The sequence below is a fragment of the Callospermophilus lateralis genome, chromosome 4 (genome assembly GCF_048772815.1).
Source record: "Callospermophilus lateralis isolate mCalLat2 chromosome 4, mCalLat2.hap1, whole genome shotgun sequence".
Lineage (NCBI taxonomy): Eukaryota > Metazoa > Chordata > Mammalia > Rodentia > Sciuridae > Callospermophilus > Callospermophilus lateralis.
The window spans coordinates 98343416-98369071 of NC_135308.1; the positions used below are offsets into that span (position 1 = coordinate 98343416).

Sequence of the window (25656 nt, forward strand, 5' to 3'; positions counted from 1 at the left end):
ATGAAACTATACTTGCAAATGGCATTATCTTCTATGTAGAAAATCTGATAGAATCTTAAAAAATGCTACCAGAGCTAATAACTGAATGTAGAAATATCTTAAGCTACAAGATCAATATATACAAATATCAATTCTATATACTAGCAATGAACAATAAAAAAATTAGTAAAAATATAATTTATGAAAGCATCTGGAAGTATGATAAACTTAAGGATAAATCTTAAAAAAATACGAAAGACCTCTAGAGTAAAAACTATATAACATTGCTGAGAGAAATTAGGGAAGACTTTAATAAATGGTGAGATATATTGTGTTCTACATGAAAACTCAACATTGTTAAGATGTCAACTCTTCCCAGATCTGTCTCCAGATTCAATGCATTCTCAAAATCCCAGTAGGTTTTTTTTTTTTAAAGAAATTGACAAACTGATTAGAAAATTCAAATATAACTGCAAAGACCCAGAATAGCCAACACAACTCTGAAAGAGAGCAAAGTTGGAGAACTAACATTACTTAATTTTAAGACTTATTATAAAATTATAGTAATCAAGACTATGTAGTTCCCAGTAAATCAGGAGGCTGAGGCAGAAGGAGCACAAGTTTGAGACTAGCCTGGACAACTTAACAAGGCCCTGATTTAAAATTAAATAAAAAGTGCTGGGGATATAGTTCAGTGGTAGAGCACCCTGGGGTTCAAAATTCAATATGGGGGATGTGTGAATAGTATGGCATTTGAATAAATATGAACAAATAGATCAGTGGAAGAGAACACACACCAAAAATACATTCACCTATGTGGTCAATTTCTCCTCAAGAAAAGTAGAAAGACAATTTATTAGTGAGAGGAAAGCCTTTTTAACAAATAACACCTGAAAAATTGAATGTGCCAAAAAAGAAACTTCAGTTTAAATCTCATAATACACACAAAAACTAACCCCAAAAAACTATAGGCCAATATCAAAACAAAATTATGTAAGCTCATGAAAAGATGTTCAATTTCACTAATGATTTGGGAAATGCGTATTAAAACCACAGTGAAATACCATTGTAAATTTAAATAAAATCATAAAAATTTAAAATAATAAAATAATTGGGCAGTTTCTTAAAAAGTCAAACATACACAACTGTATCATCCTGGGATCCTACTCTTGGGTATTCAATGAAGAGAAATGAAAGCATATGTCTACATGAAGATCTATACATATGTTCAAAGCATTTTTTTAATAGCCAAGACTTTTGATACACACCACATGAATGAATTTCAAAACACTTGAGCTAAGTAAAATAATGCAGAAAAAGAGCATGCATGCTGTATAACTCCACTTACACCAAATTCTAGAAAATCCACTCTAATCTATAGTATGGGGGGTTGTCTTGGGAGAGGTGGAAATTGATTGGAGAAGGATGGAACATGCAGGTTACATACAAATATAAGAAAATAATGGAGGTAATGGATATGTTCATGATCTTGATTATGACAATCACTTCACAGTGCAAAAACATGTCAAAATGTTGTTGAACTGCATCTCAATAAAGCTGTTAAAAATGAAACCAAAAAAGCTGGTACATTTAGACAACAGAAATCAATGTAGCAGTTTTAAAGAATGAGATAAGGCTAACATATATTTAAGACTTCTAAGATACAGTGTAATTTTGTTTTCAATCAAAAAAGGGTATGACTCCTCCTCCTCCAAAACAAATATATAATGACCTATTGATTCCAACTCTGGAGATCAGTCCTAAGAAAACATTTCTGGAAATGTTAAGGAATAAATGTACAAACTATTCATCAATTATTATAATATGCTAATGAAACAACTTAATGAAAAAAATTGCAAAATTCTACTTGTATTAATATGTTTTTTAAGTGTAGAAAACAATATCATAAAATGAATACTTCTTTCTCTGAAAAATCTGAAATTACATACAATGGTTAATAACAATTGCCTCTGGGGTCAGTTCTAAATGAGGAGGTTGGGCATGCAGACCAAGGGAAGGGCTTGTGTAGGGGGACTTCCTTTCTAAGATTCTGAATTGCAAGAAGGATTGTGTGTAATAAGTCTGTATTTCCTTTTAAATTAAAAAAAAATCTCAATGACAATTTTTAAAAATGTAAATAATGACCCATATTTGATGTTCAGGGTCATCATTAAAGATGTGGTGGTGGGCTGGTTTTGCACAGAACTTGAGAAGATACGCACCCTTTTCCGTGCTTCAGCTTTCTGGAAGCACTCATGCTGTATGAAAGTAGCTGCAGCAGAAATCCTGGCTGGCGGCGTGTGGTCTGCATCAAGCATACTTACTGCTCGTTCCAGGGTCATCTCCACGTCTGCATTCCTAGACAAACAGTCACAGATTCAGCCAGGCTCTAAATGGTTCCCTCCTGCCTACCAATCTGATCCTCCAGAGAGCATTCAGGGAATATTGTGAAACACCTAAACTATCTGAGCCTTGACTTTCCTTCATACAAAGAAAAATCAGCACCTGAGATTGGATGCAAATGGCAGAAGTCTTAAGCTCCACTCAGACTGGCCTCTGAAGATGTTGCTGAAGAGATTCATAACGTACAAAAGAAATGGCACTTTTAAGTATGTATAGTATAAAAATTATACCTGCAAAGTGACTTTAATGACCCAGTTAAGACTGTTTATATGGAATCTAAAAGAAATTTGTTCAAAGAAATAAAAATTATTTCTATTCTGGTAATGGCACACCTATGGGTAGAAACATCTCCTTTCTCAAACTGCTCAGAATCTGTTATTTAACCCCAAAATAAATTAGAAATAGAAGCATTTCTAAAATTCATATAATAGTATGGAAACAGTGAAAGCCTGAAAAATGGAGTTCTGGCTGGGTATGATGGTACATGCCTGTAATCCCAGTAACTTGGGAGGCCAAGGCAGGAGGATCACAAGTTGGGGGTCAGCCTGGGCAACTTAGCAAGACCCTGTCTCAAAATAAAAAGTAAAAAAGGTTGGCAATGCAGCACAGTTATAGAGCATCCTGGGTTAAATCCCCAGTACAGCCAAAAAAAAAAAAAACCCAAACCAAAAACCAAACCAAACCAAAACCAAAACCCAAAGCAAAACAAAACAAACACACTGGGTTTTACTTTGTTAAAAGAAGTTGTGCTGGTGTGACAGAATATATCAGGAAAGGTAATCATTAAATGCAATGATAGATACCTTTTTTTCTTAAAAAAATATTCATTCTGTTACCATTTGCACTGAAATGACATTCAGTTTGTGCCTGTCTCAGTGGCTTACTTTTGTCCTTTACTAGTTGCCAATAATGATGAAGCCTAAAGTAGTTTGACAAGAGAAACTCACTGAGAGGACACATAAAATTGTTACTTAAAAAATCATAACTCCCAAAAGCCTCATAGCACTATGTTTTTTCTCCCTTTTTATTTCTGCCTGGAGGGTGACTAGCTTAGTCTATTATCAGCTTGGATGTTAGGTAATGAGGACACCAAAGAAACCTGGAGAGGGTGCTTTCCACTCTCTGCTGACAAGAAAACACAGTGAGTAAATTCTCTTTGTCATTAGGCTAACCCACTAATACCTACCTACATGCACAGAAGTGAGTGGATACAGTGTTGTGAATGGTGTATTTTTGTGGGGTGGGTATGGTGTGCTGGAGGGGGAAAGAAGTAATGGGCTTCATGATTGAAAAGTAAACCTGCTGCTCCTGACACACATGTTCAAACACATAAGTGTTACCTCATGAGCAGAAGGGTATTAAAAGTGGAACATTTCTGGCATCTATACTGAGAATTATATAATGATGTCATATTTGAGAATGTTGTGCCTCAGGAGTTAATTTTAATTGGTAAAAAGAATGTAGGCTATTATGCAAAACTAGAAGTTAAGTCATTTTTATATAAAATAAACACACCTTTTAAAAGAAATGGAAATACTTTGTGGACTTGAATGGCTTTTCAGAGAAATCATAACTCTTAAAAGTCTCAATCTCAATGGTAACCGCAAGCATTTATCATCCAGGACTCCAGGTGTTTAACTAATGAAAGATCCTTCATACCATGAGAATAGCCTTCTGTTTAATACAGCCCCCTTTTTTTTTTTTTTTAAGATTTAGCCATTAATCAATCTTATAAAGCCATAAGGGATCCAAGGAAAGTTTGATTCTCCCATCTTCAACCCCCACAAATAATTCCATTACTCTAATCCTTTATATTCCTGAACATAATTCATGAAGAAGCTCCACATTCATTCCCAGTTGACCCAATGCCAGTTCACTTTGTCACTAAAAACAATTCCTAACTAAATGAAGGCTTACTCAGTAAGGTTTTTCTACAGCTACTGGTGTGTCAATTTTCTGTGTTATTATTGTCCATGAAGTCCAACTCTGTGAAAGTCCAACTCTGAGCCCTGTCTGGCTCCATTTCCTGCATCTCTCCCCTCTTTCTTACTCCTCCTTTGATCTCCTACCCCACCCTCAATCACACCAGACTTTTCATCTTTCTCTAAACAATGCAACCTTCTTCACAAGGTGCCTTCTTTGATTTTTCTAGGAAGCGCATGCTTCTATTTCATTGTTATCCATTACTCAAGACTGGAATGAGACATCATCACTTTGGTAAAATCTTTTCTGTGCCTCTACCTCGCTGGAGCTGTTCCTTTCTTCTCCTGCAGCATTCCTCCACTGCATTTCTTTCTCTCTTCCTCCTTTCTTCTTTCCTTCCTTTTCTACTTTCCTTTCTTTATTCCTTCCCATTCACTAAAGAACACTTCTTGAAGCCAGCAGAAATGTGGCTTAGAAGATGAGGTTGGGGTGGCAGGTGGGGATCAGGAACAGCAGTTATTCTCTGGCCCCATGTCCCCTGAACTACCATACTGTAGATGAGTCTTTTCAACAGCTTTAGTTCAAATGTTAACACGATATCAGAATAAAGGGGCCGGGGGAAGTGTAGGTTAGAAGTAGGATACTTGTCTAGCACTGGGGTCAATCCTCAGCACCACAAAAACAAAAACAAAACAAAACAACAAAAGAAAAAATTTAAGATGAGGTCAGTATAAGTAAAAACATGTAAAAAGGTATGTGAAATACCACTGGCTCAAATGTGAGATGTCACAGGGGGAAAGAAAGAGTAATTTCTTTGTGAGTACCATCTCCCAGTAACCAGGACTTCTGCTAATAACAAAGCCCTGTCCCAGACTGGATCTTCTGACATCAGCATATGGCTACATTTTCTGAAGGTCGAGCAAATATCAGCTAAGGAATGGACAGCTAATGCTGGGTGTGGTGGTACACACTTGTAATCCCAGTGGCTTGGGAGGCTGCAGCAGCAGGATGGCAAGTTTGAGGCAAGCCTTAACAATTAGCAAGGCCCTTAGCAACTTAGTGAGACCCTGTATTAAAATAAAAAAGAAAATGAGTTGGGGTTGTGGTTCAGTGGTAAAGTGTCCCTGAGTTTAATCCCCAGTAACAAACAAACAAAAAGAATGGATAGCTCACTGTAAGTGTTGTGGCTTGATACTTTGTAAAATGCGAATTCCCCTACCTCCAAAAGAGTGATGAAGGTGCTGCTTTGGAAAGATAATTCTGGAGGAGACATGTGGACATGTGTTTGTAGAAACAAAGAGACTGTTTTAAGGGCCCTGCAAGAGTCTTAGCTAGAATGATGAAGCCTTAAACTGGGTTATTAAAATGGAAATGTAAACAATGATGCAGTTGGAAGAGACCTGAAAAATCAAAGAACTAAAGCAACTAGTGATTCAGAGGATGTAGAGGAGAGTCCATGTGACCTGTTTTCTGCTCTAACTTGCTGTAGGTCACAAACTTGCTGGTGATCCTACTGGAGCTCCCTGTTCTCTCCTAGTCTCCTCAAACCAACCCCAGAGCGCACTGCTGTGTTGTACTCTGAAGCCCTGCAAGCACCAGCATGTACCTCCCGGCCTTGCACTTAGGACATGCCCTACTTTCTTTTCCCTAGACCTTCATATAAACCACTCAATTTTTATATTTATGATGCTGAGGGGAATGCTGGGCAAACTGGAAGAACCTAACATTTGTTATGAATCCAAGAGGTTCAGAAATCATATTTTTAGAAAAATTTATCTGGAACTTTCTACTTGGCGATTGTTTTAAACCTTTCTCACTGGTCTGATTTAGAACAAGTGATGACTATCTCAGTTTTACTCAGGTCTCAGTTTTCAGCCATATTAGTAACTCATCGGCCATTCTTTTGGAATGACGAATCCATGGTTTGCTACCTTATGTCATTAGGTAGGTTTATGGTTGTATCTAGCTACTTCATAGGAATGTTCCACATGTATGAAAGAATATTCCTTTACATGTAGGAATTTGGGTAAGAATAAAATTTTTTTTTTTTTTTTTTTTTTTAATGGAACTGAATAGTTTGAAAGGTGAGACAGTGCAGGCAAGGACAGCCCAGAGTGCCTCAGGGTGCAGCGTGGGGAACTGATAGGAGAGGGAGCACACCAGAAGCAAAAGAAAGGCAGGCCAGACTCTGCCTCAATCATCATTTTTCTTCATAATAGGAAATATCTCTGGCTCCCTCCATCTCCATAGAAAGCAAAAATTTCCCTTCAGAAATCAGAGAAAAGGGTTAGTATCTATGGTTTGGTCTCTAGAACTTGGAGAATCTCAGGAAAACATTCCTTACTCTTTAAATTTGGGGGCAGGGAGGGGTGCTGGGGCTTTTAACTCATGGCTTTACGCAAGATAGGCAAATTCTACCACTGAGCCACATACCTGCCCACCCTTTTTTATTTTATTTTATTTTTGTACCAGGGATGAACCCAGGGGTGATTAACCACTGAGTCATATCCCCAGCCCTTGTATATATTTTATTAGAGACAGGGTCTCACTGAGTTGCTTGGGACTCGCTAAATTGCTAAGGCTCAATTTGAACTCATGATCCTCCTGCCTCAGCATCCCAAGTCACTAGGATTACCTCTAGTGTTCTTTCTATTCTTTGAAATATCATTAAATATTATAATGAATTACCCTGGACATTAAAACAAGAATTTGAGCAACAAAAGTGTTAGATGTCAAAAAGTAAAGAGTTTGTATTTTTTCCTTCCCTTTTAAATTTCTGTATAGAACCATCATGGAATGGCCTCTGTTTTAGGGGTGCTGAGAACATAAAGATGAATGGAATGAGCCATTGGTAAGAAGCTCAAAGTCTAGAGAGATAACAGATAAGTAAATGAATAACCATAAGAGTTACTCTGATAGAGACATCCACACAATGTTGCTATCTGGGGCACATAAGCTAAATTGGGAAGGGAATGGCCAGGAAAATGGTGATGTTGCAGTTAAATCCAGAATTATGAGCAGCCAAACAAAAACAAAGCTGCATGTGAAGGGCTGAAGTGGGAAAGAAAGTGGGGGAGGGTGATGTGGGGGGAGGGGAGGAGGAAGAAGGGAGGGAGAGAGAGAGAGATCAAATGAGAGTGAATGCACAAATATCTTACATTAAGGAAAATAGCAGGAGGTTGCAAGTGGTTTAAGCATGGGTATGTTTGAGGATGGTAGTCATGAAGAGTGGAGAAGAGTACAAAGAGAAGAGACTGGAGTGAGAAGCAGAGATGAAAACACCTTGGGTTTTGTATGCCATGCTAAAAAGCTTGACAACTCAGTGGAATCATGCAAAGGTGGTAAACCAGGGAAAGAAACAATCAGGTGTGGGAAGATCATTTTGACAGTCCTAGACAACAGTTCTTAGCAAGACCAGTGGTAGAGAGACCTGTGCAATGGAGATGGAGAAAATGATGAAAATGTAAGACCAATTAAAGAGGTTAAAATATGGTTTGGTGATAGATGACTATGGAGAAAGATGATAAGAATGGCCTCCAGGTTTGTAGCTGAAAGAGCTCAGCAGGAAGAAATGCGTAGGAACACAAGGCCTAGAGGAGCTAGCGAAATTTAGTTTAGGATATGCTGAACTGGGGATGTCCAGGAATTTGTTAAATCTACATAAAGGTCTACAGGGTAAAAGACTGAAGATAAAACTTTTGGAATCGGGAGGACACCAGTGAGATACCAGGGCCTCCTGGGAAAAGCACCAAGACCCAGAGAGAAGGGCTACTGAAGATGACTTCTTTGGGCCTGAAAAAAAGAAGCACTTTTAGAAGATTAAGAAGGCTGCAAAGTGTGTCACAGTGACATAGAAGACTGAATGCATGTCTGTTTAGGGCTGGTTTAGAATGTCTGAGGGCACAGAGTTTGAGAAGTGGGATGATAGTTTTGCTATTGTTAAAATGATTTTGCTAAAAATGGTGCTTATCACAAATCCTAGGCTATAGTAGACATTTAATAAATTCTAAATTACCATTTAAAAGTCCTTATCAGTATTTTCCTCCATAAATAATTACCTGATGTATTTTTCCTTCTCTAGAAATGTGTTCATATTGATAAAGATCTGCTTCCTACCAGAAATGTTAGAAGTTTCATACAAACATTTGATTTATGAAAAGTGTTTCTTGCTTCAACACCTAATACCTTTTTCGAAAGTAATTTATCACCATAGCTTGCCTAATCAATAGGAACACTACACATTTTCATTTAAGAAATTACTACCAATAAGCAATTTTAAAATCAATCAATCAGATAATATTTTGCCTTAATGATTCTAAATCATTATTTTAGGAGTTACTGATTTCATCATTGATCCATTTACAAACATTCTTTTAGTAACTTCCTCAGTTTACCCAATTTGTACTTGAGCATTAAATTTAAATAAGGGTTAAGATCCAAATTAGTCAAACCATAACATAAATAGGAAAGGTAAAGGAATGACTTTGAAAATTCAATATTATGATTATTTAGTTTTGTAAAACAAAACAAAACAAACAAACAAACAAAAACCACCCAAAACCCTCCAAATCCATAGTACTGAAATCAAAAGTAAAGGTATCAAGTATTAAAGGAAAAAAAGAGACATCTAGAAATCAGACCCCTTGAATTGCCTCTCCTTAGCTCTCGGAGTCCTTTTACACTAATAATCATGCAAATAGCACTTGAGGCACACACTCAGCACCAGAAGTAAGCATTTGTGCCTTTTCTTTCCTTTATTTCCAGGACTGATTGAAAAAAATGCATATAACATTATCCATTTTTTTGGTCTATGCTGGAGTTTGCTCTTGATAAGAGCAGATTTTCACATAGCCAGGGAGCAGCGATCCCTTTAGCCAGCATCTAATCTGGAACAGATGGGCTAAACGTCACATTTTTGCACAAAGCTGTCATGTGAGCAGGTAGCTTGGCCCCTGTTCCTGAGGTAAACAGGCTGATCTGTCAATTAGGCAGCTGCCCGAAAAGTCATTATTTTAATCACTTATCTTTTTAAGCCTTTCTCTCCAGCCCTAGAAGTGCCAGCTCACACTGTCAGGGCTGTGGGAACAGAATGTGCTGGCACCGACTAAGTGGTAGATTCAGAAGACTCACCCAAGCTGGGAGTCGACAACAGTGCTTCTCTCCACGAGCACGTTCCCACTTCCTGCTGCTGCCACCTGGCCCACGGTCATGTGCGTCCTTCTCCCACCAGAGTCCACAGTGACACTGGGCCCAGCTTCCCTCAGCGTGCGGGTGCTGTGGAAGGAGCTCTGGTGCCAGGAAGACCTGGCAGCTCTGTTCTGAGTGACGGGCTGCAGGGGCACCAGAGGCCTCATCTGCCCTGAATTCAGGTAGTTTTCCTTCTCCAAGAGGTTGCCCATACTGTGACTGGTCCCCGGCCTGGGGTAGGTGAGCACCGAAGGGTTGGCAGGAACACTGTCAAAGACGGTGTCACTAACAGACCCATACTGGTGTTGTCTGTGGTAAGTGTCATAGTGGCGCTGTCTGCTCACAGCATGGTTGAACCCCACGATTTCCGAGCGGGCATATCTGGGTGGCATGAGGAGGGTGGAGCGCCTGCTGTCTTGGTGGCGCAGTGTGTGCCCAGGCTGGGTTCTGTGGCTGTAATGGTAATCGCTGTGAGCGTAATGAAACCTCTCAGGGCTGCTGTCTGGAGAAATCTCCAGTCTCCTCAGAGGCTGCCTCAAGGATCTTTCTTCCACTGACTTCTGGGAGCTGTACTGTGCCGTTCCTCTCCCCCAACGACCCCCGTAAGTGGCCGTTGTGCCAGCCTGCATGAGAGAAAAATAAAACTTCAATGAAGCATAAATCTGTTTTTGTCTTTGCTTAAGACTAATTACTGTGGATTATTCCTCAAAATGTCAGTGTTTCGGAATGGAGAAGTTGGCCCCTTTCTGGGTGAAGTCTTTTTTTAAAAAATAAGACTTGGTTGACTTGAGTCATATTTACTTGCGTTAGAATTTAATACTGTTTAAAATCCCCAGGTTCCCAGGGTGTCCCCATAAGTCAATTTTCTAAAAATTGGTATTCAGGAAATAATACTTTGGAGAGGTAAACCTCAAAAGCAAAAATCTAAAAATGTTTGAAAATGTTTTCCCAGCAACTTGACAACTATCAACATTCTTTGATACCCTACCTTTAATACATCATAGGTTTGAGTGACAGGGGAACGGCCTCCGACAAAATCATTTTCAACCAGGTGAAGGTTGTAGACATACTCAGGAACACTGCTGGTTCGGTGAAGATTTCCTGCAATGAAGTAAATATTAAAATATAGAATATCAATACTTACAGGCTGTATATTACATTTTAAAAATTAATTCATTAAGGCCAATTACAAATATAAAATTTATATTAATATTTTAAATGCTGGTTGAAAGCTGCAAATGATCAAAGATTATCAAAACATTCTATTTCAAAATGAAAGTCAAATTTAAAAAAAGAAAAAAAGGAGGGCTGGGGATGTAGCCTAGGGGTAGATTGCTTGCCTAGCATGCCTGGGGCCTTGGCTTCAATCCTGGTACCATATAAGGCAAACATTTAAAAGACAGGAAGAGGAGGAAGAGGAGATCATAGAAATCCAAAACTGGTCGTTACAATGCTGAAGAATTTGAGAATCACACATTGATTCAGATGGTCTGTTCTTCAACATCTGGTTTCTCAAGTTAGGGGAGAATTCTGTTAGCACTGCAGGAAGTCAGAAACTTTTTATAGTAAGTAGGTGTAGGCAATAAATATAATGGTGACTCAACACTACTAGATAAGACAGCTTGTATAAACAACAAGGTGGATCTGTGTAGTCAAAGAAAACAGGATCAACTGAAGGCCAGGCTGGGGTGAAGGTGCTTGGCAATGTGAGAGTTAGGCAGTAGAGGAAAGCAACCTCATTCCTGAGTGACTGTTTTTGTGGAATCACCTGGCTTCCCTCTTTGTTTGGTGGTCTGAGAGCCAGCCAACTCTCCTGCAATCACTGAGTGGGAGGCAACCCTTTGTGCTCAGCTCTGGAACCCACAGGGATTCTCAATTGATGCATGTCTCATACCTCTGAAAATACTTCTCTTTGAGGGATGTGGGGGGTAGAAGACAGACAGTATTGTGTCCCTCTTCTACCGCTTTATCCTTCTCTCAACCTTTTCTTTTTTTTGTAATCTCTTATGACTTGCTAAAAACCAAAACTAACCAAGTAATCAAAGCTCTATAAAACCTAGATAATTTCTGGTTCTCTAAGTTTTTTTTTCTCTAAGTTTTTTTAAAAGATATTTTTTTAGGTGTAGGTAGAGACAATACCTTTATTTTATTTATTTATAAGGGGTGCTGAGGATGGAACGAACCCAGGGCCTCACTCGTGTTAGGTAAGTGCTCTACAGCTGAGCCATAACCCTAGCCCTTGGTTTTCTAATTTTAACCATTTTTCCCCCTGTTATGTAGTATTCTTTTAGAAATTTAAGGGGATAAAAAAATACTTAACTCTTCAGTGACTTCAGAGACTCATGAAAGATGCTGAGAAGAAAAAAAAAAAAAAAAAAACACAGGCAGTCCCTTTCCAACCCAATTGTTCCAACAACAAATTGTTAAAAAGTTAAAATTTCAAGGACTGACAATATATTCAAAGTTATTCAGAGGGGGAGGGGGAATGAAGATTGTTGTTGCCATAGAGCTTAAAAAATCTGAATCCATCCCAAATTTATTCTTGTGTCCTTATTTCCTGAAGCTAAACAATCTGGCCAGTAAACAATTTTCATGCCTCATGGGGTCCTGGGGGAGGCAGCTTCTGGCTTGTAACTGTCACCCTAAAGATGAGAGAGGATGAGGTAAGCCAGGCATCTCATTTATAGGGGCCTGATTTCTCCACATGGCCTGACAAAAGGTCAGGTGGCCTCTTAGTTTGTAAGCTGTATGACCTGGACCTCAAATGAGGGAAAGGAATTTTATAACTCAGGAGAGGCCTGCCTCCTGCCTAGGCTAACTAGCCCTCACTTACCTCCCCCTACCAGGCAGTGGGCCAGGGAAAGGAGGTTAGAAGGACTATTACAGGGAACACAGAGGTTCTAACCTGAAGAGGGTGCAGGACCCACAAGGGAAAGGGAGGGTGGGCCCCAGAGGTGCTCAAACTCACCCTACCTCCAAGAAAACAGCCAATTTTCTACAAGAGGCTGTGAGCAGGCAGCAAATAATTAGCAAGCCAATCCATAGGAAACAAAATTTACTGTCTTTTATAAAAGATAATTAAGAAGCTGGGGATGTAGCTCAGTGGTAGAGCACATGTGTAGGGCCCTGGGTTCAATCCCAACCAATACAATAATACAGTAATTAAGGATTATCCATGTTCAAAATTTTGACTGTATAATAGAATATATGAAAGGACAATTTAGAATGGAAAGATACTAATTGTCATACATGGATGGCAGCTAGAATCATTAATTGCTGTTCCACTATAATAAAATGGCAGATGATCAAAGCATGCAATTTTAGCAATCCAAGAAAATTTCTGCAGACAGGCCTCTCTAGCCTGTCAGCACCTGCAGTATTACCCTTACCCTACTTTCAAAAGTAGGCAGCTATTCAGGAACAGTTAATGAGGGCTACTGAAAAGATCTGTGTGCGTAAGACAGGGTTTCCCAGTAATGTCCAATCTGATCTTCAACTCTGGGACTCCAGTGATCCTCTAGTCTCAGCCTCCCAAAAAGCTGCTTCATCTATGAGTTTTAAAATCAGTTTGTTCAAGCAAAATGTTTAACTCATGTTAGACATTCACATTGTTGCTGCAGTTTTTTAGGCTTTCTAAAGCAACTTATGCAAATTTCTGCCTTTCAATATTACTTTTAAGGAGCTAAAATTATTTCATGTTTCTTTACAATATGCTGTGGATGCAGAGCCAACTATTACCATCCCCATTTGTAAACAGGGAAACTTAAAGGACTTGCAAATCAGTTATTGCAAATTGGTTCAAAGTCAGGGTTCCTCTTTTCCACTTTGCTGCTTGGCTGCAAGGTGCCCATTCTGATGTACCAGTTTATGGAATTTTGGGGGCAATCATCAAATTACTGCTCTAGATAAACACAAATATACATATTAGAACTAAAAAATATATATTAAAGAATACATATTACACAGGCACAGAGACTCGTGCCTGAGGTGCCAACTACTTGGGAGGCTGAGGAAGGAGGATCACTTGAGTCTAGGTCTCAAAAAAACAAAAAACCTCATTACAAGTTTTCTTTGTAAGGAATTTCAAGTCATTATATTCCCATAGCTCTCACTTGTCTGGGCGAACCTCTTCTTTTCCTACTGATTCATAACTGCTGGTCCTTCTTTAAATCCATGTAATATGCCAAATATATTTTCACAAAACCCTTGTATTTTTCAAGTTTCTCCCATGCTGAAACACCTTCTGTGACTCACAATTATAATTTTTAACTGACATTTGAAATCCAAATTTGAGAGGGGTGGGGTAAGGCTGCCTATAGGGAGTCACAGCTGAACTGAGTTTTGAGGGTCATGTAAGAGTTAATCAGACAGACAGGACAAGGGGTTGGGGAAGGGTGGGCAAGACCAAGATAACTGCATGTGTGTGTCTGGTGAGGAGTGGAGTCATGGTGATAGGGATGAAGTTTGAGAAGTTGCAGGCATCGCATTGTGAAGAGCTTGGAATGCCATGTTGAACACGAATTTTACTCCTATAGATAACAGCAAGAAATCAAAGACATTTAAATCAGGAAATGATACAATGAGATTTTATAAAGTTCACTCTAGCAGCTATGTGGAGAATCAAGTGAGATCAGATTAAAGCAGGAGGTGGTTAAATCAAGTAGATTTTTACCTCCTCAGTATAAAAAATCCTATCTTGTGGTACTACTTCCAGAAGAGTTGTGCAGTGGCACTTGACAAGTTAATTGTGGATAAGTCATGCTGCTTGTACATTCAAAATACCCTAAATTCACTTATTTTGCATGTACTCTTTGGGGCTGACATCTATTCTGTAGATCACCACAGTAGAGCCCAAATGTGAGGATGGTAGTGCTTTTGTCTTGGGGTGAAGAGAAAGTGATCAAGTATTTTCTACTGCTCCTCCATCCTTCGAGACAATGTAGAGGAAGAAAAGTGGCTTCTTGCAAAATGTTGGCAGACTCTTTCTTCCTGAGTTATTAGAAAAGCTTAGGATGGCTGGGTACGGTGGCACATGCTGGTAATTCCAGAGGTTCAGTAGGCTGAGGAAGGATGATCGCAAATTCAAAGCCAACCTCAGCAATTTAGCAAGGCCTTAAGCAACTTAGTGAGACCCTGTCTCAAAATAAAAACTAAAAAGGACTAGGACTGTGGCTCAGTGGTTGAGTACCCCTGGGTTCAACCCCCAGTACAAAGAAAAAAGAAAAAAGGAAAAGCTTATGATGTTTATTTTAGCAAAGTTGATCCTATATTTGGGTAATATATATTTAGTATATTTACTATCATTCTTTTGTCTGTATGACTTATGTATTATGGCCAGTAATATTTTAGTGATCTACACCAAATTCTTATTATTCGTCAAGAAAGGTGCTAGGATATTTTCTAGCATGTGTAAAGCCCTGGATTTAATCCCCAGCACTCACCCCACCAAAAAGTAATCAAGATCCAATAACTGATGTGATCCTCCACATTCCTACCCCATGGCCACTGTTAGTGAGATTTAGGAGTCAGAAATAATCTACTAACCTTTTAGTGTGTGATTTTTTTCCCCTGAAAATTCTGGAAATAATGGAATTGCAGAACTTTAATTATTATTACTTTGGCCAACTAATATTGGTAGGATTAAGCTTATTATTTCAAGAATATAAATATGTGTATATTTTAAATAGTAATGGTGGGTTGTTTTCAAATGTTTAAGATTCTTTTTTTTTCCAAATATGCATTTTTATCTAGGTCTACATATTGAGCTCTCAAGCTGGTCTGTAGGTGGCTTAAGAGCAATATATTGTTTTTATATTCAAAATTCAATCAACATTAATGGCATTATATAAAAGATACACAATAGGTTTTTAACATTTTGAGTCTAAGAGAACCTTATATTCTATTTTTTATTCTTAATCTAGTAAATCAGGGGAGTGAAGTGGTTCATTCTAACATAAAGATTAAAGTTTTCTTCTAATTTATGGTCTATTTCCACATGTACCATTACCTTTAACTGTTACTTTACAATATGTATACATATACAAAATAGCTGGAATCCAACATTCATCTCAGAATTGTATAATTCTTACCTGCCCTCCCTGCCCCCTAGTACTGGGGATGGAGCCCAGGAGTGCTCTACCACTGAGTTACATTCCCAGCCTGCCCTCCACAGGCCTTTTTTTTTTTTTTTTTTTTTAATTTTGAGACAGGGTCTCACTAAATTTTCCAGACTGGCTTTGAACTTGTGAACCTCCTGCTTCACTCTCTCACCTAGCTGGCATTATGGATGTGTGCCACCACACCCAGCTTAATTTCAAGTTCTTGAATATCACTGAGATGGAACCAAATAATCTTATAGGCTACAATAATCAAGTATAATTTATAAACTCCAGAGGTTTTAGCAATATATTTGTTATTGCATTTTCTAACTATCATAGCAAGGTTGCCAATAATCTTTGTTCTCTCAGAGAAGAAAACAAATCAAAACCTTTAATAGTTTCAATTGCTAATTGCTGAGATCAGAAATTTGGTTTTGGTGTTAAATAAATGTAAGTACATATAGCCTTATGTTAATGCATGAGAAAAAATTTTAAAACTGATATCATAAACAACAGTTTAGGAGAATGAGCCAATGTACACAATGAATGCCTAGAATATCTAATTCAAGCGAGCGGCCCTCTGTTCCCATGATGGTGGAATTACTAGCACAGGGCATAGATGCCATTAGTGGCATGTTTTAAAGGTGTAAGTGAACAGTCCTCTTCTTAATTTCCTGCATCTTATCCATGGCACACCGAACAATGTATTTTTATATTCAGTTTTGTTTCTCTGGTTCTTTGTGGTTTATTAGTTTCATTGATTCTGAAGCATCCTTACTAGACCCTCATTCAACCATAAAATTTAACCCATAAAAGATACGTTCTCATCATTTCTAGTAGCATGAAGCTTATTTTATTTTTAGCACTATTTTATTCACATTCTACTTCAGTGTAATATGTACATTGAGAATTTTTTAAAAATAAAACAACAAAAAAGCCACTTCCCCCCCCCCTTTAACTTACTGCACCCAATTTTCTAGACATGGAACAGTGCCTATGGGATATATTAGGCAGATGTGGAGGTACATTAAATCCAGAGGTGCCACCGACACAGCACTCTCAGAGTAGTTCGGCATGGCCCTGTCACCCCACCATATCTTGTTTTCCTTTCCTGATCCCTTCTAGGTTCTGAATGATTAGTCATCTCACTCCCAGAATTGCTTCATTCCTTGAATTCCTTTTTGGCAAAGAATTCATATAGAATTTGAACAATGTGTAACTTTTTGTTTGTTTGTTTCCAGCAGCACCTATTAACTACTTTTTTTTTTGTTACCCTGAACAAATTTCCATTCCTTTCTCCAGAAGTCACTCTGATCATAGATAGTCAAAGCAGCTTCACCAGGAAATCATGTAAGTAAATAATATGCTTTCAGTTTTTATGGTGGAGTCCCAAAGAAGTTATAAATTTCATTAGGATATTGTCTATTGTACACTATAAGCATTACATATAATAATTTAAAACACAACTATATTCCTACTGAGGCACCCGAGGTTAGGGAAAGAACTATATAATAAGTAGGTGTAATAAACAGGATGTGGACAGTTTTAATTTTCCCCTTTGCTAAAACTTGCAATTTTTAAACATTTTTATTGTGACTTTTTATAAAAGAATTTTTTAAATTCACTCCAACACACATGTATTTTACAACAAGGCTATGCACCTCAGAACCCTTTCCCTACACCCAAGAGGGTCAACTTAAAAATGTTCAGCACAGTTTAAAACACCAAAAATAATTGAGTAATTTACAGTGAAAACCACCCAGTATACTGAGGCATTAGAAAGAAGTAAAAGGTTAAAGACCCTAGCAAGATATTTACCAACCAATCAGCTTTGTTTTCAGCACATTATTTGCTGCCTCAACCTCACAGGTATGTCAACAATTCAGAAGTCTCCAGGGCTGAGGAGTGCATTTAACACCAGGTTTTTTCTTCCCAGAATTTCTCCTGTTGATACAGGATTCTTTCCAGACCAGCACTATTTCAACAATTGCCTGTCTGTTTCAACTTGAGATAGGACAGTAATACGGAAATAATAACAACAATACTCACAAGCCATCATGAGTCCCCAAGACCTTTTCAAAGAACTTTAATTAAACAACATATGAACTACCCTTGGTAATTGTTCCATGGCATGTTAATGTTAAAGTCCTTTGAAGCTAATTTCCTTTTTGAGTCTCAGAAAGCTGAGGCTTTAAAGTAAGTAGGTGTTGTTTGCTGCCTTATCTCTTTGGCTGAGTTACACTTCTGTGGAGGCTGTGGTGTGTATTTCAGCTTGCTGGGAAGCTGCTGTTGTAATCAAAATATTTCAAACGCTTTGTTCCTTAGTTGGAAGAGCCGCTCAAGTAGTTGCCCCAAGCATTTGAGCAGAAGCCCCAAGATAGCACCCTTTGTTCTACCAGATCAACTCTATGAACTATGAAATGTTCATGTTGTTTCCTCCTAGAATGTTCTTTCTCCAACCACATCCCTGTGTCCAATCCTACTACATTTTTGAGATTTAAAACCCTAATTCCTCCTTGAAGCTTTTCAAGATTCCGTTCAGCTGGGAGTAACATACTTCTAGACTCCATAAGGTCTTAGCCGTTCTTTTGGTTCCCTACTTTTCATTTGTTAATACATTTTTCTAGTGGGAGACTCCCTACTTTCAGCTTTAAACTTCATTCTTTAAAGAAGGCAGAGTATGTACGTTTAATTCAGCACTTGCAGGGTCCTCTATATAAACATACTCATTTGATGGTTGCTGAGCTCACCAATGGCTGGTCTACCATGTGGTAAGAGAGCATAGGTCATTTGAGAGGTTGGGACTAAACTTCCAAAAAAATGTTGATGGACATATACTTCACATATGAAAAGGATCTTCATATCTATCACATCTGTTTTAAAGGTATAATGAAATGCAAACACATGAAATTCTAAAACCTAGTCAAGCAAATAGTAGATGCTCCATAAATCTCCCTTTCCTTCAGTTCAAGGCTCCATCTGTTTAATAGTTGATATCTGCCTGCTCTTCCTGACTGGTCACTTTCATAGGATAAGAAAGAATATCTAATATGCATCGTATGTGTCTCCTAAGTAGAGGAAGCTGATTTAGCTGTAGTTTAGCACTGGACCTGTGAATGTTCAGACTGCAGGGAGCGTCCTGAATGATTCTGTGGTCAAACTGGCTTCATTCATTCTGGAGTCTTTAGCTAGACTCCTCCTGCCCTTAATGTATCTGTTCTGTATTGTCTAAATCTTCTCACCCTCTCAGAACTTCCTCAATTTTATTTAGAGGAAAATGGGAAGGGACCACAGAAAGGCGGGTCTAGTAAATCCCTCTTTGCATTAATAATAAGAAAACTTTATGACATAACTAATGAGTGGTTTAGAAACTTAGGTTTAGGAATTCAAATACCAGTTCAACCACTTATAATCTATGGGGATATGAGTACTATTTAACTGCTTAGAATTTCCTTACCTATAAATGGGAATTAAAATACCTAGCTCACAATTAAAATATATTATAATGAATGCAAAACACACAGTTCCAGTCTTGGGATATAGTAGGCACTGAGTTACATAGCTTACAATCATTAAACATCTCCTTACTTTTTAAAGTATGTAAATATAAACTGCCTGTCTCTTTAAGATTCGTTCATTGTAAGTTGAAAACAGTACAGCCTCTAGACTCTGCTGCTGTTTTATATGGACTGGTGTTTTAAATTTTTTTTAACCCCCTAATGAGTTCTACATTTGCCATTGCCTAAGTTACTTTCTACAGAGACAGCTGAACATTGTAGGAACAAATTGATATCCCAACTTCATTGTCCACTCTCTGTAATAAGCCAACAACAACAACAACAACAATACAGTTAAACAACTAAAACAAGTGTTATGGTGCCATTCTGATCATCCTACTTTAGCAGGTGAGAAAAGGATACACCATATTCTCTAATTTTCACAACTAGTTTGCCATTTTTCCCTTCCAATTATCCTGTCTACTGATTGTGTGCGTGTGTGTGCGTGTGTGTGTGTGTGTGTGTGTGTGTGTGTGTGTGAGAGAGAGAGAGAGAGAGAGAGAGAGAGAGAGAGAGAGAGAGAACCCCTTTCACCTCAGGGTTTAATTTTTTGGAGAAACCAGCCTTGACACCCACATGTACTTTGGTGGTGGTGGTGGTGGGTGGGGACACACAGCCCGCGCTCCAGAGCCGGCTAGCTAGGCGGGCGGGGTTGTTGCCAGCAGGGCCAAAGTCCCCTACCTCCTCCTCCACCGCAGGGTGGTGTGGTTATAGCCCAAAGCCTCCTACCCAATTTGTTCACTTCCTAGATCAACCAGTCGCCGTGTACATTGGGTGGAGCGCCCCGAAGTACCTGGGCGAGGCAGCACTTTCCCAATTTCCAGGTTGTAAGAGCGGCAGTGCCTTCAGGTTTTGTTTTTAAAGTTACTTAAGTAGTTCTGGGACTCTAGAGCTAAGGGCGCTTTCTCCCAGAAAAATATTTGTGCACACCAAAATTCTGCATAGAATTTCAAAGTGAATTGCAAACTGAGTTTCCAGATTAAGTGCCCTCTAACTGAGGGGTGAAATCCAGAGGAATAAGCAAAAAAAGAGCTGAAATATTCGGCTGAATTCTTTAACATAGATATATGCGTTTTTTTAACACGCATAGATACATTTATGGCAAAACTGAATAAGAAGTGATGGGGAAAACAGCATTTTCCCCAAGTAAGCTGGTCAGAGTGGAGGTGCAGCGGGTCATACAAAGGGTCGACGAGCAACAGGTAGGCAAAACACCACAGGGTTTCGCACCCCCAGAAAGCAGCGAGTCGGGCGACTAGGTTGAGGAAGATGAAGGAGAGTGGGTGAGGGAACAGGGTGGGGGCAGATAGGGCGGCGGGGCTCTACTCACCGTTGACCGCAAAGCTCCGGCCCTTCCGGGCCAGGGTCTGCTGCACCTGCTCCTGGATCCGCAGGCTCTTGGCCGCCTGGCCACTGCGGCCGCTGCTGCCCGCCAGCTTCAGCTTGGCCTCCGAGGGCAGAGCCAGGCTGGAGCTGTCCAGTTGTCCCAGGATCTGCTGGCCCAGGACGGTTCTGATGTAGCCGCACTCAGCCGGGGAGCCGGGGGCTGCCATGGCGCTGGAGTAGGCGACCCAGCCGCTGGCTTGCCGCGGGACCTGCGGTGGAAGCCGCAGCGGAGCTGGGGGCTCGGGCGCAAGCCCCGCCTCACCGCCGGGCTCCGCCCCCGGACCCGCCCCCTCGCGCCGGTGAGAGGCCGGGTGGTGGGGAGCTGGGCCTCTGGGGCCGCGCGCTCGTCCTGCCTTGGGGAAGGGGGCGCGGCTCTGGACGGGCTCGCGCACTCAGGCCCGGGAGCGGGGGCGGGGCCGGAGCGGGGCGCGCGCGCGGACACCTGGCGCTCCTGACCCGCCCGCGGGGAGATCGGGAGATGCGCGCGGTCTGTTCGGGGTCGCGCACATTGTGGAAGTCACCTCGGTACAGTCAGCCAGCGCTGCACCGGCTCTGCAGCCTGGCTCCGACTCCGCCCAGCCCTCGGGAAAGATACGATTTCCGTTTGATTGCGGGAGGGGCCGCCCTCCAGACAGGTGCGCCCTGGAGAATCACTTCTGTTCTTGAACTGAGTTTTGCTTTGGGGATTCCCGAGCGAGCAGTCGATCTTGTTCGTCAGGCTCTGACGGACTGTTGGAAATATTTCGTGTTTTACCTGGATCTGAGAGTGAGAAAGGGGTAATAGGTGAAGCGGAAAGGGCGACATAAAAAAAAAAAAAATGTGCCAAGAAGATGACGTGTGGGAAATAAAAGACTTTTTAAGAGCTCTCCCTTAGTACAACTTCAGGACTGTGTACTTTGCACAGATGCAGTCCCAGAAACATATGTTCTTCCTCATTGAGAGCTTCTGTTTCCCTTGCAGATACACAAATTGTACCCAGTACACTCTTGCTCACCCACTTCTCTCTTATGAACACACCCACAGAGAGAGAAACTCCAATAAGAAGCATTAGGGAAGAGATAACTTTTAATAGGTAGTACTTTTTAATAGTCCAGTTAATGTTGATTAAGTTGTCTTTATGACAGGCTTTTTGTAGGGGGACTGATGGAAGGGGCCTCCGACTTTCACTTGCATCTTCTACAAGTTGTATTTATCATGCTATTAATTATGTTTCACACACAGTTGACTCCTAAGAACTTGAGAGCTAACCTCAACAAGAAGGGTCTCTGACTTTGAAATTTACAACCTAAGCCACTGGTCCTGATTTTCCTCTTTGGACATGAAAAGCAGAAAGAAAAACATCTATCCTTGGTATTAAGTAAGATAACCTTCCCTTTGATTGCTTGGATTTGCATGTTCACTTTCCCTCAAATCTCTCAATTTCTGTAAAACCCCACTTAAGGGGCTGGGGTTGTGGCTCAGTGGTGGAGCACTTGCCTAACATACGTGGGGCCCTGGGTTCAATCCTCAGCACCACATATAAATAAATAAATAAATAAAATAAAGGTATTGTGTCCATCTACAACTAACAAAATATAAAAAACAACAACAAACAACAAAAAACCCCACTTAATTCAGGCTTGGAGTAACTGGAGAACACAGCTTCCCTCCTCTCCGTTTTCCTATCCATACCTTTCTACACTTGCAGGAGTATATGGCTTTGCATTTTACATGAGCATGGGAGGAGGAAGCAGAGAAAATCAAGGGACTAAACGCTTGAACTGAGTGGTAGTAGTTTTATCACCCCTTCCTAACAGGCCACATGGCCAAAGGTCCTGTGGAATATAATGCTTAAGTGGGAGACTTGTGGATGGTTATCTTGGAGCAATTTCTCCTATCCCAGCAGGACCAGTCTTTAAGTAAATTACACCTTGTGTAAAGCTCAATTATGCAACTAGATGTAAACATCCAACTCTTATGCTGAGATTTAATTGAAAACAGAGGGATGAACTGAAGGTCGAGTGATAATAGAGACTTCAAACAACAAGCTCCATTTTGGGTCCTTTCTTTGTTTTTTCCCTCCGTCCCTTCTCATGGCTTCTTCTGGCAGTCCCACATCTTGCTACTTTGAAAGATGTTTTCAATACCTGTGCCTGCAGGGTCATCTGAGGCGTGTCTTTTGGTTTTTGCCTGTGTTTTGTGACCTATGAAGGTCAGCTCTGCCTCCATATAGATCCCGCATCAGAGGAATAAAGACAAATTTTTCTTATTTATTTTAGTGAGCCTCATTTCACTTTTAAATTTTTTTAAAAAGTTGTAGATGAACACAATACCTTTGTTTTATTTATTTATTTTTATGTGGTACTGAGGATTGAACACAGTGCCTCACATGTGTGAGATAAAGTGCCCTACAACTGAGCTACAACCCCAGACCCTCATTTCACTTTTTTCCTTTCAGTTTTTTCAAAGTATGACATAATTGATTATCCTGTTAGGGAGATTCCAATAACTGAGCACGTATGAATCTTGTTAGTAGATAGTTGTGTGATTTGATGGAAGAAAGGTGATAAAAACAGCTTGTGGGGTGGTGATGTAGTTCAGTGGGAGAGTGTTGCTTAGCATGCACAAGGCCCTGAGTTTAAGCCCTGGTTCTGAAAAACCAAAACAAAAGAAAACACCAACAAATGAAAAAAACAGCTTTTGAGGCTAAGGCTGGAGGATCACAAGTTTGCAAACATCCTGAGCAACTTAGTGAGACCTTGTCTCAAAATAAAATTAAAAGGGCCAGTGATTAACTTCAGTGGTAGAGAACTCGCACATGTGAGGCCCTGGTGTGTGAGGCTCTGGGTTCAATCAGTACTGCAAAAAATAAAACAAAACAAAAACTTGTGAGTAAAAAAGATCTAGGTTCAAATGTTAGCTTGTCTTTTGTAAGTAGCATGGCCATAAAAAAGTTTCTTTATATTTTTACATCTCAATTTTCTTATCGATAAAATGGGAACAATAAAAATATCTACATGTAGTGCTGTTGTGAGGATTAAATAATAGGTAGGGTATAAGGAATGTTCTGCCTTACTCAGAAATCCGCTTCCAGACTCCCTCACTTCCTTCAGGTGTCTGGTGATACGTCACTATATCACCTAAATGATACCCTTTCACATGCACATACCCAGTCACTCACTATCTCACTTCTCTGCTTCATTTTCTACATGGCCCTTATATTCACCACACATAGTTCATGGTTTCCTTACTTGTAAATTGTTTTGCTACTCAAATATGAGCACCCTGAAAGCAGGGATTTTGTCTTGTTCATTCCTGCTCTCCAGGGCTTAGGATAAGTAATCAATAGGTATATCGAATAAATGAATGAATGAAACATGTACTAAGGCATTTGATACCTTATATGGCATATAATGAATGCTCAATGACTATTAGTAATTAGCATCTAGGCTTTCAAACTCTTTAGGTAACTTGATATCCTTCAAAAAGTCACATGGATTGCCCAGGGTCTTTCAAGCCTGCAGTCAAAGTATAATCTGAGCAGCATTTTCATTCACAGACTTGACTGGGAACAATCAATCTGCTAGTTCATTCAGTATATAGTGCAAATTTGCAATGCTGGTTTCTCTTACTTTTTATTCTGGTTACCTTTTGAAATTTTTAATAAATGGAATAACAACCTTTTTTTTTTTTTTTAAAAAAATAGGCACTTGGATATCATTATGGATTCTAGGTAACCCACTCATTTGCTGTGTAATATTCCTTATAAGTAGAAAACAAACTGAACCAAAGTAAATTTTTGAATTTTTGAGCTCAATGGTTCAATAGAACACTCCCTTTGAATATAAGAAACAGATACACGTCTGGAAATGATCCTTTGGGAAGTGAGAATTCTATTGCAATAGCAATAGTTTAATTACAGGATGAAGAAGTATTTGGTCTTTGGCATTGTGCCCCCAAACCTAGTCTAGATATGCTTCCATTCCAGCAGAATGCAGGCCCTATCCTGTCCTTGTTTCTTGGGAAAAGTGCCTGCTTGATTTCCTAAATTGTGAGCAAACTCTTTGTAACAATTACAGGTAGCTTCTGGCCAACAAATCGAAACATGGAAACAGAATGCTAGGAGTCCTTTTGTGATGTTTGCCTGTTCTGCATTTGCCAGCTTTTGGCATTTAGGTTCAATTTTGAAAATTTGTTTTCTACTTTTGTCTTTCATTTACTAACAGAATCTGATTGAAAAAAAAAAAAAAAGAGCAAAACCACAAGAGAGTTGAAGTGGAATGTAAATAATAGATAACCACATTAGGAGGCCGCAATCCCTTTTGTTGTGAACCTACAATAAAGATTTGGAGATTCTGGAGTTTCAACCTTGCATTTTTTATCTGATTTGCACATTCTAGTCTTAAAGCACTAACCTCTAATTGTCTTCAGATCTACAGTTACTAGAAGACTAAGTATAGCATATGGTAAGAGTAAATCATATTTTAATGGAGAATATGAAAGAATAGTAATGGCACCAACATACTTTGATTCATTTTAAAAAACAAAAATGCTTACATATTTCATAAATGGCAACTTGCATGAAATATTTCCTGCTACTATTTTCCAGGGTATTAATATCTATTGCTTTTAAAAACCATTTCCTAACTTAGTGTAAGGGATCTGGCAAGGAAAAATTAATTTAAACCTTAGAATTTGTTTCCTCTTTTAGCAAATGGATATGTTGCCAAGGCAATTGGTAGCAGTTTCATCATTAGCCACATAATGAAAATGGAGTAGGTCTAGAAAAGGAAGCAATGAACATGTAGGTGCTGAAAACCACTCTCTGATGGGTACTTTCAACGGCAGTGAGGGCAAGGTATTTATCTCTAATTAAAATATTTGTTTGTGACTTGGGGTATATTGCAAGTGTGTAGGTCTGAACTCTCCTTTTTTTATTAGGGCATAATAATATACATAGTATTTGGATTCATTTTGACAAAATTACACATGCTAGAAACCTCCTACATCTTAGCAGACCTCAAACATGATGTGGGAGGTGGAAACCAAGTAGGCGACCTGGCAAGAAGCTGGCAATGAGCAATTTGCTCATGGTAACAGAGGCCTCGATCAGTTCCTTTAATCCTGACTCACAGGCATGTAA

At 39.5% G+C, this 25656-nt stretch overlaps 1 protein-coding gene across 1 annotated transcript in view; it reads right to left on the reverse strand.

Moving 5' to 3' along the window:
- Pkp2 (plakophilin 2) overlaps positions 1-20700 on the reverse strand; it is a 66022-nt gene extending 45322 nt beyond the window's left edge. The window contains exons 1-4 of the mRNA XM_076852763.1: positions 20478-20700; positions 10481-10593; positions 9436-10115; positions 2202-2337 (exon numbers count right to left, since the gene is read on the reverse strand). Coding sequence (XP_076708878.1) covers positions 2202-2337; positions 9436-10115; positions 10481-10593; positions 20478-20700 — 1152 coding nt within the window. The remainder of the gene's footprint in view (positions 1-2201; positions 2338-9435; positions 10116-10480; positions 10594-20477) is intronic.
- Between the last annotated feature and the right edge of the window lie 4956 nt (positions 20701-25656).